This window comes from Muntiacus reevesi, chromosome 1, assembly GCF_963930625.1.
Source record: "Muntiacus reevesi chromosome 1, mMunRee1.1, whole genome shotgun sequence".
Taxonomy (NCBI): Eukaryota; Metazoa; Chordata; class Mammalia; order Artiodactyla; family Cervidae; genus Muntiacus; species Muntiacus reevesi.
The window spans coordinates 181,362,037-181,379,064 of NC_089249.1; the positions used below are offsets into that span (position 1 = coordinate 181,362,037).

At 39.8% G+C, this 17,028-nt stretch overlaps 1 protein-coding gene across 2 annotated transcripts in view; it reads right to left on the minus strand.

The window, feature by feature from the left end:
• Positions 1 to 5,778: 5,778 nt before the first annotated feature.
• The window catches only part of ZNF454 (zinc finger protein 454), a 46,311-nt gene continuing 35,061 nt past the window's right edge, over positions 5,779 to 17,028 (minus strand). The window contains exon 4 of one of the 2 annotated variants that reach the window (XM_065917316.1): positions 5,779 to 9,087. In XM_065917316.1, the coding sequence (XP_065773388.1) occupies positions 7,754 to 9,087 (1,334 nt within the window). In that variant the 3' untranslated portion in view covers positions 5,779 to 7,753. Of the gene's footprint in view, positions 9,088 to 15,571; positions 15,694 to 17,028 lie in introns of those variants that run through there. The other variant, XM_065917317.1, reaches the window with a different exon arrangement.

Genomic DNA, 17,028 nt, shown 5'->3' on the forward strand with positions numbered 1-17,028 from the left:
AAGGTGATTCCGTTATACACATACACATATATTATTTTTCAAATTATTTTCCATTGTAGGTTATTACAAGATATTGACTATAGTTCCCTGCATTACAGTAAACCTTTGTTGCATATCTATTTTTTAAATTAGAAATCTAGCATTTATACTAAGCCAAACAAGTGGAATCAAAATGTCATCAAAATATTTGCTAGGCAAAAGTTCATGTTTTCTAAAATATATATATAACACATACTATTTCTATATTCTTTTTTTTTATGTTCTTTCTCAAGCCTTAAAGAACATTAAGAAAAAAAAAAGAAGAGATGGAGAAACTGGAAAACATAAACTAAATGAAATGGGAGCACTGAATATGAATAGAAAAAGTGAAACAAATTAGATAAAAGAAAAAGATCATCATTTTAGTTAGCATCAAATTCAAGTTAATGCCTGACTTCCCCATATCTTAATGTGCTCTTATCACATGCAACGGAGTATTTTGCAGCTACTGGAAAGAGTTGTAATGGAAAGATCTTTGAGATATGTTGCTAAATAAAAGCAAAATGCAGGAGAACATATCTAGTACCTGTGTTATAGAAAGTTGATGGTTGTATATGTACAGACTATCTCTGGAAGGACACGTCAATTCAGTTCAGTTCAGTTCAGTCGCTCAGTTGTGTCCAACTCTTAGTGACGCCATGGACTGCAGCATGCCAGGTCTTCCTGTCCATCCAACTACCAGAGATTACTCAAACTCATGTCCATTAAGTCAGTGATGCCATCCAACCATCTCATCCTCTGTTGTCCCCTTCTCCTCTTGCTTTTAATCTTCCCCAGCATCAGGGTCTTTTCCAATGAGTCAGCTCTTCGCATCAATATTGGCCATAGTACTGGAGCTTCAGCTTCAACATCAGTCCTTCAAATGAATAATCAGGACTGATTTCCTTTAGGATGGACTGGTTGGATCTCCTTGCAGTCCAAGGGACTCTCAAAAGTCTTCTCTAACATCACAGTTCAAACACATAGAAGCTGGTAACTGCTGTTACCGCTGGCAAGGGAAACTGGAAAGGTGGAAGAATGGGAGAGAGGAAGTTACCTTTCACTGTACAAGTTTTGAATTTGTACCATGTACTATCAAAAAAGGAAAAAATGAAACCACATTAAACCACTTAAAAAACAGTGATGCTGAAGAAAAAAAAAAAACAACCAGTGATGTTGTCTACTGAATAACACTCACAGGATAACGCAGTCACAACTAACACCCCCTCCCTCTCCCACCTCCCCCCCCTTCACCGCTTTCTTTCTCCTCCCCAATATTTTTCACAGGGTAACTGGTTGAGTATAGGTTTCTCTTAAAATGTAGCCCTGGGAATAGAAGTGCATTTTATAACCCATAAGCTAGTTGAAGTCATTTTACTTTAAGAGATGTGTCATATCCCTACAGGCCTGAGCAAAGTATCCCTTGGAAATAGATCACCTGTTCCCTAATTTAACACACATCTGCTGATCCCAATATGTGCTCAACTTGAGTTGGGTGCTGGGCCAAGTTCTTAACATAAGCTCACAGCCTTGTTGGGGAGCTAGACAGAGACAATGATAAATCAATCTGGAGTGTCAAGAGCTACTAGCAGTTCCATTTTGGCAGGGTAAAGTGATAGATGAGGCTGGAGAGGTTCCATGGATCCAGTTGTGAAGGGCCTTGAAGGCCATGCTTTTAAGCAGGTGTGACCGTGGTTGGATATGTAGGATGGACATGTCACGTCACTGGTGGCTGGAATGGGAGATGGACTGGAGCCCACCACAAAGACTGGCAGGAGCCTGCAGTCTTACCAGGGGCAACTTACCAGGAGGAAGCTGGTATAGGACTGCCTGAAAATATTTGTAACTCCTTTATTTTTTGTATCAGGATGGCTAAAAATGATAAAATAACATCAGGTAATAATCAGAGTTGTGTTAGAGAGCGACCTTGGTTAAGGTATATTGCTGAAATAAATTAACAATTGAACTTTAGGTGGTTAAACAGTTTTTCTAACTTTAGAATTTCCTATTCACTACAAGGGAAAAAAGTTGGGAAAAAAAGAAAACCACAATCTTTTATGCTCTGGTAAAATTTATATATCAGTGGCAACTACCTGTAACTTAGAAATTTGAAATGTAACACCTAAAAACTGGCAGTAGCTTCCTTTGTGTTAGAGGGCCAAAGGTCATTGCTCAGGCTGGTCAGGCTGTTGAGGTCTTGCCTCTTCCCATACAACCTCATCTTGTTAATGTGTTTCCCAACTCTGGCTCCACCCACACCTTTTAAAATGTTCCTAACCAGCCCATGATGGACTTCCCAGGTGGTGTTAGTGGTAAAAAATCTGCCTGCCAATGCAAAGGATGTAAGAGATGCAGGTTTGATCCTTTGGTCAGAAGATTCCCTGGAGAAGGGCATGTCAACCCACTCCAGTATTCTTGCCTGAAGAATCCCATGAACAGAGGAGCCTGGCGGGCTACAGTTCATAGGGTTGCAAATAGTTGGACACTACTGAAGCGACTTAGCATGCACACAACCAGACCACGATAGTTCCTACCTCTGAGCTTTCTTTCCCATTTTACTCTATCTAGAACACTCAAACGTCATTCGTTTTGTGGCTCTTGTCATAAAGTAATTCCTCACTGAGGTCTGCTGCAGCCATGCAATCTAAAGCTGGGCCCCTGACTCTTTTTCATACTATCTTTATTTACTCATCCCACATACTATAATTACTTGCTAAATATTAATATTTATATTTCCTTTTATAATACCCATCTTCACTATTTAAGGTTCAAAAAAGTGGTAACTATGCATGTATAACCACTGTACACTATGCTTGGCAGAAATTATTAAGTGAATGATTATCTTTCCCTTTCTGGTTTTCGGGCCACCAGCATTCCCCTTTTGGAACACCTCTAGAATGGGCATTCCTAGTAACAACTCCCTCATTTGGCCTGGGTGGAGGACCTGCTATCGTTATCACAGGCTGCCCTCATGAGATGTCCCAAGGCCGTGCCGCCACGCCACACTGCCTCTCATCTATACCCGCATCAGCCTTACCCTGACATTTAAAGCCCAGTGGCTCTCCAGGGTGGCCTAGAACGTGCCATAAAGGAAGTGCAGTACTCGGCACTTCTAGAGGGTCAATTCCTTGATTCACCCTTTACCAGCTGTGTGACTTCTGACAAGTCGCTAGTTCTCTCTTCACCCTTCAGATGGGGATGGTAGAAGTGGTCTCACCTAACTGTGAGGATTAAGTGAGAATGCTTACAACAGTACCTGGCACCAGGTATGCCCTCAAATGTTAACTGTTACCCCCAGCGACTGACGACACAGCTCTTGATATTCCACGGCCTGGGCACTATGCTTTCTGGGGTCAGGTAGGTTTAGATAGTCAGCGCGGGGAGTTAGGACCACATTGGCCATGAAAAGGTAAACACACTTGGAAGCATGATTTCTAGCCACTCTTAGTGATATCTAATTAGACCACCAGGCAGCTTGCACATCTTAAACACTGCATACTTTTCTCACTTATTTCCAGAAAGACACATTGATTAGTAATTCTTATAGAAACATTTTTTTCCCCCTGAGGATAGTGATGTGTGGTGTATAGGATAAGACAAAGAATGAGGAGGGACATGTCCATACAACCAAACCCTGACACGGGCAGAGAACCATCACGAGCACAATGGAGATGTCCTTGAGAGATGGAATTAGTATTTTTCTTCCTTCACAAATTGATATAAAAATATCAAAAGTAAAAATATGATCCAAAATATATTTAGCAGCAGTTGAGGTGGGCACATTTCCACTGCAGGATAAAGCAGGTAGGAGTGGTTATTTCCAGATTGTCCTAGTGGCTAATCCAGCACGGGCGGGTAGTGCAAAATATAAAGAGAGTAACGAAAGGAAAAGAATTAAGACAGCTAGCTAGAAGCTGTGACTCTTAGATTACATTCATGTGTAGGGAACTAAACATGGTTATTTTCTCAACCAAAGGCAGGCATGCAGTTTAGGGCTATTTGTTCCAAGGCTCTGAGGCTGGAAGCCCTAGTCTGCTGCAAGGTCAAGTTGCCATTTTAAAAGCAGTCACTGAATATGGAGAAAGGCAACATCTTGATGAGGTGCTGCTCTCTAACCTGGGCAAACTTACCAGGGAGAACTCAGGTGCAAAATGAATCAGCTGGCGATGAGGAATTCCTGATGAGAGAAGAATCAGAGGAATTTTTGTGGGGAAACTTGGAAAAATTAATTTTCCCTCAAGAGCTGGCAATTTCAGTAGTTATTCATGGGACCCTGGAGACACTGGAGAATGTAACAAAAAGTCTACAAGCTAATTCTCTATTCAAACCCTTCCCCAGCCAGAGTAGAACTGGTACTACCAAGGGCAATTCCAAAAATCACTGGGCAAATTCCAAAGTGCCCTAGGAAGGCACTGGTGTGGGAGATGGGTCCTAGGTCTGCTTCTGTGTCCTTTTCCTAGAGTCCAGGTGAATGGGATGGGTACACTGGCTCAGCATTTCCTCTGCCACATGTTCAGACTCATTATTTTGAGTTGGTATAGATGTGGGTATGCTGGGAAGTGTTTGTGGCACCAGGGAGTAGTGAGGGATGGGCTGGATGTGCTGAGGATGGAGGGTCCCAGTGACCCTCATCTTCTGTCAGTGTCTATCAACAGAACTAGAAGAGCAAGGTGCAGAATGAACTGCTCCACCTAGGAGGCTTGGGTAAAGAAAAGTCTCTGTCAGTAACTGCTCAACTCTTTTCTAACGCCGTGCAGATTGGCTGGCAGAAGCGAAGGTGGCTGAGGGCCTCGAAGTCAGAGTTCTCAAAAGTGCACTTTTGGGGTTAAGCCAAAGGTCAGACTGCTGGCGTGCAGAATCACAGTACTTCAGATTTAAAAAGTACAAAATAGCACCCAGGCAACTTTTGGCTCCCTTAGTTGAGAAGGTCATACATAATGTGTTAATAGTGAGACAGAATAAAGTCACTGCTAATAGTCATAAATACATCCAAGTTGGCTCAGGCATTTCTAATAGGCCATTTATTTTCGCCTTCCCCAGACAAGGGAGTGACTAGTCATCTCAGAGGTCTAATTTCAGGAAGACCCAAGCCCAACAGGAGCAGTCTCAGGGAAAATGGACTGTCGTTGGATGGAGGGTCATCAGACTGCACTGATGCTCTAGGACAGCTGCGACAGCTGTCACTGGATGAGTGGCAGCAGGAACCTTAGCCCAGTGGCAAGCACACACCAAGGGGTAACAGCTCTTATTAAAAACAAAAGGGTTATCATTACCATCTTTCTAAATTCCATATATATGTGTTTTTGAACTCTGTGGGAGAAGGTGAGGGTGGGATGTTTCAAAAGAACAGCATGTATATTATCTATGGTGAAACAGATCACTAGCCCAGGTGAGATGCGTGAGACGAGTGCTCGGGCCTGGTGCACTGGGAGGACCCAGAGGAGTCGGGTGGAGAGGGAGGTGGGAGGGGGGATCGGGATGGGGAATACATGTAACTCTATGGCTGATTCGTGTCAATGTATGACAAAACCCACTGAAATGTTGTGAAGTAATTGGCCTCCAACTAATAAAATAAAATTTAAAAAAACAAACAAAAAAAAACACAAAAGGAACAACTCAGCTGAGAAATGTGTTTCTTGTGAGGGATTCAAGGTAAGGAGGTAACAGGACAAGTGAGACACAGGGATAGTACTGAAAGCAGATCTCTGCAGCAGTGAGCAGTTTTCCAAGTTTATTGTTGGATCTGGGGTTGCCAGCCATGAGAAGCTACAGATGAACATGTTTGGGCCCAGGGCATGGTGGGTTCCAAGCAACCTCTTGAAATGCTGCTTCACCTGCAGCTCATCTGGGGAGAAAGGATGAGCTGTTGATCACCTAACAGGAGATACCAACCCAAGTAGGCGGCCTTTATTAGGTGGTAGCTGAATTTAGAGAACTTGGGGCTTTAAAGCTACTGGAAGCTTCCAAGTCTATGTTCAACCTGAAGTCCTGACTCCATCTTCACAAAGAATATCCTCTCCTGTAACTTGGAGCTGAGGTATAGCTTTCATGGGGGCTGGCAGGTGACCCAACTTGATGGAGAGCATTTTCACAGACCAGGAACCTGCCACACTGCTTCCCAGATGACAGCTGACTTGCTCTTCCACCTTCACGCCTTAGCATGCTCCAGCCTGCAGTAGTGTGGGCTCCCCATTCTTTGTGATGGGGAAGGGGAGGTGCCATGAGGGGCTGTGTTTGAAGGCACATGGGTATTATTTTATCTGTGATTTCTACTGACAGCCCCAAAGAATTAAAGATAGTGAGGGAACTGTACCTGCAGGACTAGAGTATCACTTCGACTCCTGGGAGTGGCCCCTGCCAAAGAATGTCACAGTGCTGCTGACCACTCCATGGAATTACTCAACACGCTGCTCAGTACGGTCAGAATGGGGTAATCTTTAAATGGTAGAATACTCAGGTGGTGGAGAGGAAATGGCAACTTTTAAATGCAAAATCAGAAATTCAAAGCTCTCTCCATCTTCTGTGAACACAGAGTTGATACCTTCAGAAAAAGTGGACCACAGGAAGGCAAGGACCAGTATCCAGCAATTCAATATTCTGGGAGCAACAAATATACTCTAATGCAGTGGATACAGAGGACTGCCCAGCCAAGGGAAAGAGTGGTTAAGAGCATTCTGACAACTCGCCTGAGGCTCTAACCTCATCAGTTGCACATCATGAAATGGCAAGTCACAGGAGCAGAGGTGGCCCAGAACATCTCTAGGTTTGGGGATCATCACACCCAAAGTTGAGCATGCCCCTGACTGCCATGTGTAGAGTACTACAGTGCAGAACAATTGGAAGGAACTGTCTGCACAGATTATGTCCCTAATTTAGGGATTATCCAAGGGTCAGAGTCAAGCTGAAGCCCAGAGGAACTGGGTAACTCAGGAATTTAGATCAACCTCTGCCTTCCAGACAGGTGTCCCGTGTTCTGAAAGCTGGGTTTAGTGCAATATCCAGAATCATGGACTGTGTATGAGGTCAAGTCACCAGTCTTCAAGGGAAAATTATGTGGTAGTAATTGACGTGATGCTACCAATGAGGAGTTGCTAAATCAAAAAGGGACACACTTTTCAAATGAATTATCCCAGGAGGAGAATACAAGTAAGAAGCCAGTGGATATATGAACCAGGGAAGTCTGACAAAAGGTAGTCTGAAGCAGAAGGCAGGAAGCATAATTTAACTCCTGGGCCAATGCATAGATAACTGTACTTTCTTTACACTGGTGTCAGCAGTAGGGGGTGAGGAAAACAAAGTGTTCCATTAAAGGTAGAAAGCCTCCTACAAGTAGAGTAAAATGCTTATAGACCATTTTCTTTTTTGTTCCTTTGCTTCTCAACCTTAATTTTTACAATTTTATAATTTCTCTTAATGGTGGACTAATTTCCTACGTTGTTAATGAAGGTCCATTCTGGTTCTGGCACTTGGTAATTCAGACTAATTAAATATCACTGCTATTCAACCAAGATAGTTCCTGAAGTATGAAGAGTGTTTGCCATTCTTTTTTTAGTATATGTACTGCCAAAGCGAGCACAAGTGTTTGTCATTTTTAAAGTCTCAAAACCCATACTAGTGTAAACCTTGACTCTCAGTAATAAAATGACTATCTTCAAGTAAGCTTTCATGGTTATTCTGCAGAACAGATTCTCCTGCATTCAATAATTAATACACTCAGTTGCAAGGCTCTTTCATGTCACTTTTCTCCTATATGATGTCTCTGATGCTGAATGAGGTTTGCAGTCTGGTTAAACGCTTTCCCACATTTATTACATTTATAGGGTTTCTCTCCTGTGTGAATCCTCTGATGTTGAGTCAGGTGTGTACTTCGGATAAAGGCTTTCCCACAGATTTTACATTTGTAAGGTTTTTCTCTAGTATGAATTCTCTTATGCTGAGTGAGGGCTGAATGGTCACTGAAGGCTTTCTCACATATATTACATGTATAAGGCTTCTCCCCGGTATGAATTCTCTGATGTTGGGCTAGGGCTGATTGGTCCCTGAAGGCTTTCTCACACAAACCACATCTGTAAGGTTTCTCCCCAGTATGAATTTTCCGATGTCGAGCAAAGGATGAATTATCCCTGAATGCTTTCCCACATTCATTACATTTATAAGGTTTCTCTCCGGTATGAATCCTTTGATGTTCAGTAAGGGAAGAGTTCACCCTGAAGGCCTTTCCACATTCATTACATTCAAAAGGCTTCTCTCCAGTGTGAATTCTCTGATGCTGAAGAAAACTTGTACTCTGATTGAAGGCTTTCCCACATTCATTACATTTATAGGGTTTCTCTCCACTATGAATATTCTGGTGTTTGGTAAGATGTGCCCTGCACACAAAGGCTTTGTCACATATATTACATTTAAAAGGTTTCTCTCCAGTATGTATTCTGTGATGGTGGGCAAGGTGTATGTTTCGGATAAAAGCTTTTCCACATAAGTTGCATTCAAAAGGTTTTTCTCCAGTATGAATTTTCTGATGATAAGTAAGTGAGGAGCTCACTGAGAAGGCCTTGCCACATTCCTTACATTCATATGGCTTCTCGCCAGTGTGAATTCTTTGGTGATGGATGAGGTGTGTGCTCTGGTGAAAGGCCTTCCCACATTCTCTACATTCATATCGCTTCTCTTTAATAACAATTTTCTGATTTGTGTTAAGTTTTTCACTATGAATCTTCTGATGTTTACTGAGGGTTGAACTCTTAGTGAAGACTTTTCCACACTCACTACACTCAAAGGCTTTTTTGCTAGATTGAAATCCCTGACTTTGAACAAAAGATGAGTTCATGATGCCGTGTTTCCCAGATTCATCACATTTCTGGTTGCCAACCACGGACGAAGTTTTCTCATGAGCGAGTACCACTTGCTGCAAGTTTATCTCTTGGCCTCCATGCTGCCATTCCAACAGACTATCATATTTCCAGCAACTATCTCTAGTGAATCTTTCCTTCATCATCCACTGACCCAATTCTCCTTCAGGAATATCTGCCTGGAGAATAGATTTCTTATTCATAGGTGTAATCACCCAGTCTGAAAGACATCAAAAATAAACATGTCTGTTTTATCACAGTAAAACATCTAGTTGGGATAAGAACATGACCTTGTTTATAATGCTAACAAAGAAGTTGTAATTTTGAAGACTTCTTGAAGTGAATATAGAAAAAGGGGAGAAGAGGTAGATAGAAGACATGGCAGGACCGGGTTATCAAATATACTATGTATGAAGCAGGAAAATTTGGAGATGGCATTCAGAAATCACAGGCCTGGGTAAAATATTTATTTTCTTTGTGATTACAGAGAAGTTACCTGAATTCTAAAGTCTCAAAAAACCTATACAGACCACAATATGCTAACAGATAAGAAAAAAAAACATGCATCTTATTTATTTTAGTGATATGGTCATCTTTAAAATAACCTAGATGTGGCCTTAAGAAACCATTGCAACTAGAGGTCAATACCTGGTAGAAAAAAAGTTCAGCTCTCAGAGTAACTACTAAAACCAGCATTTATGCTTTGTAAACTCATTTCAGCATTCAGAGGGAAAACAAAAAGTTAGGCTGTGAGACACTGATGTCTACTAATAAAGTTAGGACTTTCTGCTGCTGGTAAGGGCTTCCCAGGTGGCACTAGTGGTAAAGAACCTGCCTGCCAATGCAAGAGATAAAAGAGACAGCAGTTCGACCCCTGGGTCAGGAAGACTCCCTGGAGGAGGAAATGGCAACCCACTCCAGTATTCTTGCCTGGGGAATCCCATGGACAGAGGAGCCTGGTGGGCTGCAGTCCACTGGGTTGCAAAGAGTCGGAAATGAACTGAAGTGACTTCACACACATGCATGCTACTGGTAAAGAAGCAATGTCTTCAAACCTGTATGAATGTGACATTGACATGAGGAAAATGTACCATGATGATACATATGTGAGCACAGAAAATTAGGAACAAAGCAGAAAATCTGCCAGGATACATCCAGTATGTCTTGGAGGCAAGGCCCTGAATTTGGGGAAACGACTATACTAGTAATTAGAAATGGGCCTCTGCTACTAGGATATGGGCCATGGTCTCATGAGTTGTCTGATAAGATGATTTCTCTCCCCACAGACATTCTCACTTGGTATCATGGTAGCCTGATATTAACAAGCAGAATTCTGAATGCACATTAGTTTTTGGTACATATTTATGGACGTCTGTCTTTTCATTTGTCTATTTAAGACTTTGTACCAAGAAATGCAATGATAAGCACTTGTTATTAGCATAGATGATACAAAGATTCCTGGGAAAGTCTGTCAAGAACAAGCCTCCCTCAACACTTTTTTCTCCTATTCCCTCCAGAAAATCTATAAAGAGCTATAATCATTATCATCATCATCATCTCCTTGTAGTCATCTGGAAAAGAAAGTTAAACAGATGCACTTTAAGGCTAAAATCCTTGTGAGCTTAGAATAACATATCCTCACTCAAATGTTTAAACACCTGTTTTGCCAAATCTCACAATCTTAAGAACTGACTTTTGCTTCTGGATCTGCTAGAGTAGCCTTGTGGCAGACAACATTATTGCAAAAAGTAACTAAAAAATCTGCATCGAAAAAAGCATCTGTCTAAAGTCATCAGGTATCACTTGAGGCCAACTTGATAGTCTAACATTTGAGAGAGAAAGGAAATGCAGAGAGGTGATCCAGTTTTTACCTCACAGAATTTGATGAATTCTTAAGTTTCTCAAGGCAAGAAACTAAGCTAAGTAGAAATTCAGAATTCTCCATAGTCTTATAGTACCATTGAGCCAAAAACGAGTTCAGGACCTTCTCGGGGTGGGGTGAGTGGTGGTCACAGTAAACATATAAAGCTCTCAGTTGGGACTCCAGGAGGGCTGGAGTTCAAGGGCTTCAGTTCAACAGCTCAGTAGCAAGGGCTTAATGAACATTCAACCCAATCTCCAGCTAAAGAATCCCTGGATGGGTCAGGAAGGTTTGCTTCACTCCAGCTGTCTACCAGAGGGAAGGCAAACTTTCTCAGGAGGGAAAATAACATTATCCAGAGCCTATTCACTCCTTCATACATAATTTCTAGGATTCAATCGTAAAGTACCAGGAGTACTAAGAAATTACTGAATCAAGATAAAAAGCAAATAATAGACAAAGATCCTCAGAACTCAGATATCAAAGTTATCAGACATGGGGTTTAAAAATAAGTGTGAATACTATGTTCAATAAAACAGATAAGAATGAGAATTTTAACAGAGAACTGGAACCAAAGCATCAAGAGAAAATTCTATAACTGAAGAATATAATAAATGAAATAAAGAACTCAATAGATAGATTTAACAGTACATTATCGGACATAGCAGAAGAGAGGAATGTGTGCTGTGCTTAGTCGTGTCTGACTCTGCGACGCCATGGACTGTAGCCTGCCTGGCTCCTCTGTCCATGGGGATTCTCCAGGCCAGAATACTGGAGTGAGTTGCCATGTCCTCCTCCATGGGATCTTCCCAACCCAGGGATCAAACCCAGGTCTCCCTCATTGCAGGTGGATTCTCTACTGTCTGAGCCACCAGAGAAGCCCAGAAGAGCCTATGCACCGCAACTAAAGAATAGCCCCCATTCCCTGCAACTAGAGAAAAGCCTACGCACCAAGGAAGACCCAGCACAGTCAAAATAAAAATAAATAAACAAAATCAGTTTTAAAATATTATTGCACAAAATAATACTAGTAATGTCTTGAGAGGTTGAACATATACACATAATTAAAATACGTAAGAAAAGTAAACACAAAAGATGAAAGAAAATAGAATTGTTTCAAGTTATTAGCATTGCCTGGGAATTACCTATTTTGGAGAGTAATAAACTGGTTTTATTTACTAGACTTAGCAATAAAAGACAGTTAAAGAAGATACAAGCTCTTATGGGGGAATATAGAACAATAAAAACAGTTGATTCAAGAGAAGGCAAGCTAGAAGACAAAAAAGAGATTTAAAGCAAGTGAGTAAAGTTGAAAATAAATAATAAAATAGCAGACAGCCAATACTATATATATTACTAACTGGTCTAAATTATCCTATTAAAAATTAAGGTTGTGAGACTATATTTAAAAAAATAAAATCTAACTATATGCCACTCATGAGAGAAACGCCAGAAATATAGACCCAGAAATAAAAAGAAAGAATAGAAAAGGATGTATCAAGCAAGCACTAACCACAAGAAAGCTGGTGTACCTATACTACTATCAGACAAATCTCATTTAATTAGAGAAAACAGACTTTTAAACTGTTCATATTGACTAAAGGTTTGTTCAATTATCTAGGAATATATAACAAACCTACATTTACATGTAACATAACTTCAAAATGTATAAAGTAAAAATTGGGACTATAAAAGGAAAAAAGAAATCTTAACAATGATAGATATGTTTGCACACCATTCTCAATAACTCGGAAATCAAACCATTAAGAATAGGGTAATATGAGCTATAAGATAAACTTGACCTAAATGATATACTGAATATTTGGAACACTATATCCAACAATGACAGAATATATATATTTAAGTCCATACATAACATTAACCAAAATGGAGAAGGAAATGGCAACCCACTCCAGTATTCTTGCCTGGGAAATCTCATGGACAGAGGAGACTAGTGGGCTACATACAGTCCATCGGCTCGCAGGAGTCAGACACAACTTAAGTGATTAAACCACCACCATCAAAGTAGAAAAAACACATTTCACAGGACACAGATCATTCAGAATGTGTACTCTGAACTCAGTGGAATTACACCAGAAATAAATATCAAAATACCAAAAAGCTAGTTAGAAAATCCACAGATATTCTAAAACTAGCCCATACATTTTAAAATAACTGACAAAACAAAGAAGAAATCACAACACAAGTTGAAAATATTTTAAACTAAATGATAATAGAAACATGAAACATAAAATGCAGCTACAACATAGTTAAAAGGAAATGTATATCTATATCGATTACCAACCTCAAGAAATCAGAAAAATAGAATATTAAATACAAAGGAGAAAGGAATAACAAAAATAACAGAAATCAATAACTTAATTAAAAATCGACAGACCTCTACCAAGAGTAACAGAGAAAGAAAGCAGGCACATACTACCACTATCAAGAATGACATCGCAGTAGAGACACAGACATGGAGAACAGACTTGTGGACACAGTGTGGGAAGGAGAGGGTGGGACAAACAGAGAGCAGCATGGAAACACAAACATTACCATACATAAAATAGACAGCTGGTGGGGATTTGCCATATGACGAAGGGGGCTCAACCAGGTGCTCTGTGACAACCTGGAGGGGGGATGGGGTGGGAGGCGGGAGGGAAGCTCAAGACGGAGGGGACATATGTATACCTACGGCTGATCCATGTTGATATATGGCAGAAACCAACACATCAATGTAAAGCTCCAATTAAAATAAATAAATTTTATTTATTATCCTCCAATTAAAAATAAATAAATTTAACAAAATAATGATAAAGGTGACAGCAAAACAGATTCTAAAGAGATTTATAAGATAATAACACAATGAGGAATTTATGCTAATAAATTAGAAGACTAAGTCCTAGGAAGCTACAGTATACCAAAACAGACACACGCACAAAAAACCGAAAATCTGAATAGTCCTGTATCTAATAAATACATTGAATCTTCAGTTTAAAATCTTCTCACAGGGGCTCTCCTGGTGGTCCAGAGGTTAACAATCCTTCTGCCAATGCAGGGTACACAGGTTTGATCTTGGTCCCAGAAAATCCCATATGCCTTCAAGCAACTAAGCCCATGTACCACAACTGCTGAGCCTGTGTTCTAGAGCCTAACGGCCACAAGAGAGGCCGCTGAATGAGATGAGAGGCCCATGCACCACAGTGAAGAATAGCCCCCCTGGCCACAACTAGAGAAAGCCCACGTTCAGCAGTGAAAACCCAGCACAGCCAAAAATAAAACAAATAAAAATTAAAAGAAAAAATTCTCATAAAGAAATGTCCAAGCAGATGGCTTACTAGTGAATTCTTCTAATGATTTAAGGAAGTCCAATCTGTATACAAATCGGCCAAGGGGACAGATTATACATACAGAATCCGACCTATGCACATGTAGTCCCCATATGTATTGACAAAGGTAGATACATTGCATACAATGAGGAAAAATATAGTCTTTTCAGTAAATGATCCTGGGTCAACTGAATATCTTATAGAAAATATGGAAAATAAATCTTCCATAGAGGAAAACACAGAAGATCTCCATGACTTTACATGTCTTGGTAGAACACAAAAAACATTAACTATAAGCGGGGAATACCCTGATTAATTGGACTATCCTAAAAATTTAGTACTTCGGTTTATCAAGTAACACCATTATTTCAGATGTGAAATAATATTTATAATATAGCTATATGACAAAGGAACAAACCCAAATATGCAACCCTACAATATATCAATGAGGAAAGATTAGCCAACTAAATAGAAAATAGGGGAAAGACTTATAGAAATTTTACAGACGAGAATATTAAATGATTAATAAAAAAGTTAAAAGATGATCAACTTCAGTCATAAGTGGAGATACAATGAGATCTTCTAGAAGTATTTTCTAGAAGGGTGAAAATATTTAATGACAATACTAAGTATATAAGAGGATATGGAACCCTCATATCTTGCTGGCTAGAGTATAAACTGGTATAACCACTTAAACTATTTGGTTTAAGGCTATTAAACTTGCATATTCATGAACTTAGTACCCCTAGCTATATGCTCAAGAGAAATGCATAATGTACATTCTCTAAAACATGTATAAGAAAGTTCATAATAGTTTCAGTACTACTGATAGCTTCAAGCTAGAAATAAAACAGAGGTCTAGCAATAGTAGAATGTACAAATGGTGGTAGGTTAATGCAGTGAAATATCATACTTCAATGAGAATGAACTAACTACTGCTACATATGACAACATGGATGAATCTCAAACATATACCATGGAAGGTAAGAAGCCAGACACAAAAGGGTAGACATGTATGATTCCATTTATTAAACGGTTTAAAACAGGCAAAGCAAAGCTATGGTCAAGGCAGTAATGATCTCTAGGACAAAAGAAAGAGAGAGGATGGGAGGGGGTTTCTGGTATTTGAGTAACATTCTATTTCTTGGTATAGGTGCTGGTTATACTTATACTTTTTATAGTATTTATATTGTAAAAATTACACTTGTAATTTATGTATTTTCCTGTGTCAGAACTACTTCAATAAAAGTCTACCTTAAAAAATCTGGGAGCAGCTTTCAAAAATAATAATAATTATAAAAATAATTATAAATATAAATAATAATAATATTCTGGTTCAATAAAAACAATTGTCAACTTTCCTTTGTAGCAGCTATTAGACAGCTATGTCTATTTAAAGCCTTTTCTTGATTGTGATCATTAAAACTTACCACCTATATATAAGAGAAAACTGGCTTTTTAATGTTTTGAGTTACAGGAAATCACTCATCTAATTGTGTATCAACAGGGGGTCAAACACACTTTGGTTCTACCACACTAAAGATGAACTGAGATGGAGAAAGACTGGATCCTCAAGTCAGTTCTCACTGGGGCCCAGGTCACTTCATGGAGGCTGAATTAGGAGTAATACCCACAGCTGTGTTGGCCCAAATTAAAAAAAACAAAGTATGGTTTTAAACAATTAATATATAACTCAAGAGTATCAAGCAAGGCATGCAAGTAGTATGATCCAAACCCTATGCAACATGGTTAAGAGGTCACACCCAGAGAGGGACCAGAAACTGACCCAATTTCCTCCAAATCATCAGAAGTTTCAAGACCTGGCACCATCAGGTACATCTGGCAGTGGCAGTGGGTAAAATAAGGAGTATTGGTCAGTTTGTGTGTGTTAGTTGCTTCAGTCATGTCCAACTCTTTGCGACCCTGCGGACTGTAGCCCACCAGGCTTCTCTGTCCATGGAATTCTCCAGGCAAGAATACTGGAGTAGGTTGCCATTCCCTTCTCCAGGAGATCTTCCCGGCCTGGGGATTGAACCCAGGTCTCCTGCATTGGAGGCAGATTCTTTACTGTCTGAGTCATGAGGAAGCCCAAGGTCAGTTTAGGAAGACTTTATTGCCCCCAGGTCTTCCCCAACTCAGAGAAGCCAGAGAGCTTCTCTCTCCCAACTGAGGAAAACCTCTTTAAAAGAGGTTTGTAAGCAATCAAAGAGAAAATCTGAGAACACAGTGCCTATAAAGGGAGATGAAAGTGTTTTTGAAAATCATTATATTTAGAGGTAAAATATTTTAATTGTAAAATGTGAATAAGAGCTTACAAATAACACATGAGTTCTTAAAAAGGATGGCAGAATTTGAAACCTCAACAGAGAATTCCCACCATAAACAATTGGAAAACCAGGGAAAAAAGTGAAAAAAAAAACTATTTTTAGGCAATGGACAAATGACAGGGAAAGATTGATTAAGATATTTTTAAAATCTCAATAGATGAAATGGAAGACACCTGTCAAAAAGACACCTGTCAAAACTGAAGAAACCAGTAGAACAAAAAAAATCCATAAAGATGGAAATTTTAATAAAAAGTTAAAATTACAAGACCAGTCCAGGAAGAATCAGGCATACCATCAAGAGAAAATAGATAAAGCTAAAGGTGGAAATTAAAAAATACTAGAAGAAAATGTCCTAGATCCACAGGGCAGAAATTCAGATGGAAGGCTTGCCAGTGCTTAATGGATCCAAGTATAGGACCAAAACAGGGTCCATCACTGAGAAACACTGGAGTAAATGCGGGGATCCTGCAAGCTTTCAGAGAGGAAAAATGGATCACACACGATGAAGAACCTGAATGATTTTGGATTTCTTAATACCAGACTGAAGACTAGAAAATACTAGAGCAATGTCTTCAGAATTCTGAAGAAAAAAAGATGTCCAGTGCTGAATTCTACCAGTGTTATGGGAGAAAAAAAGACATTGA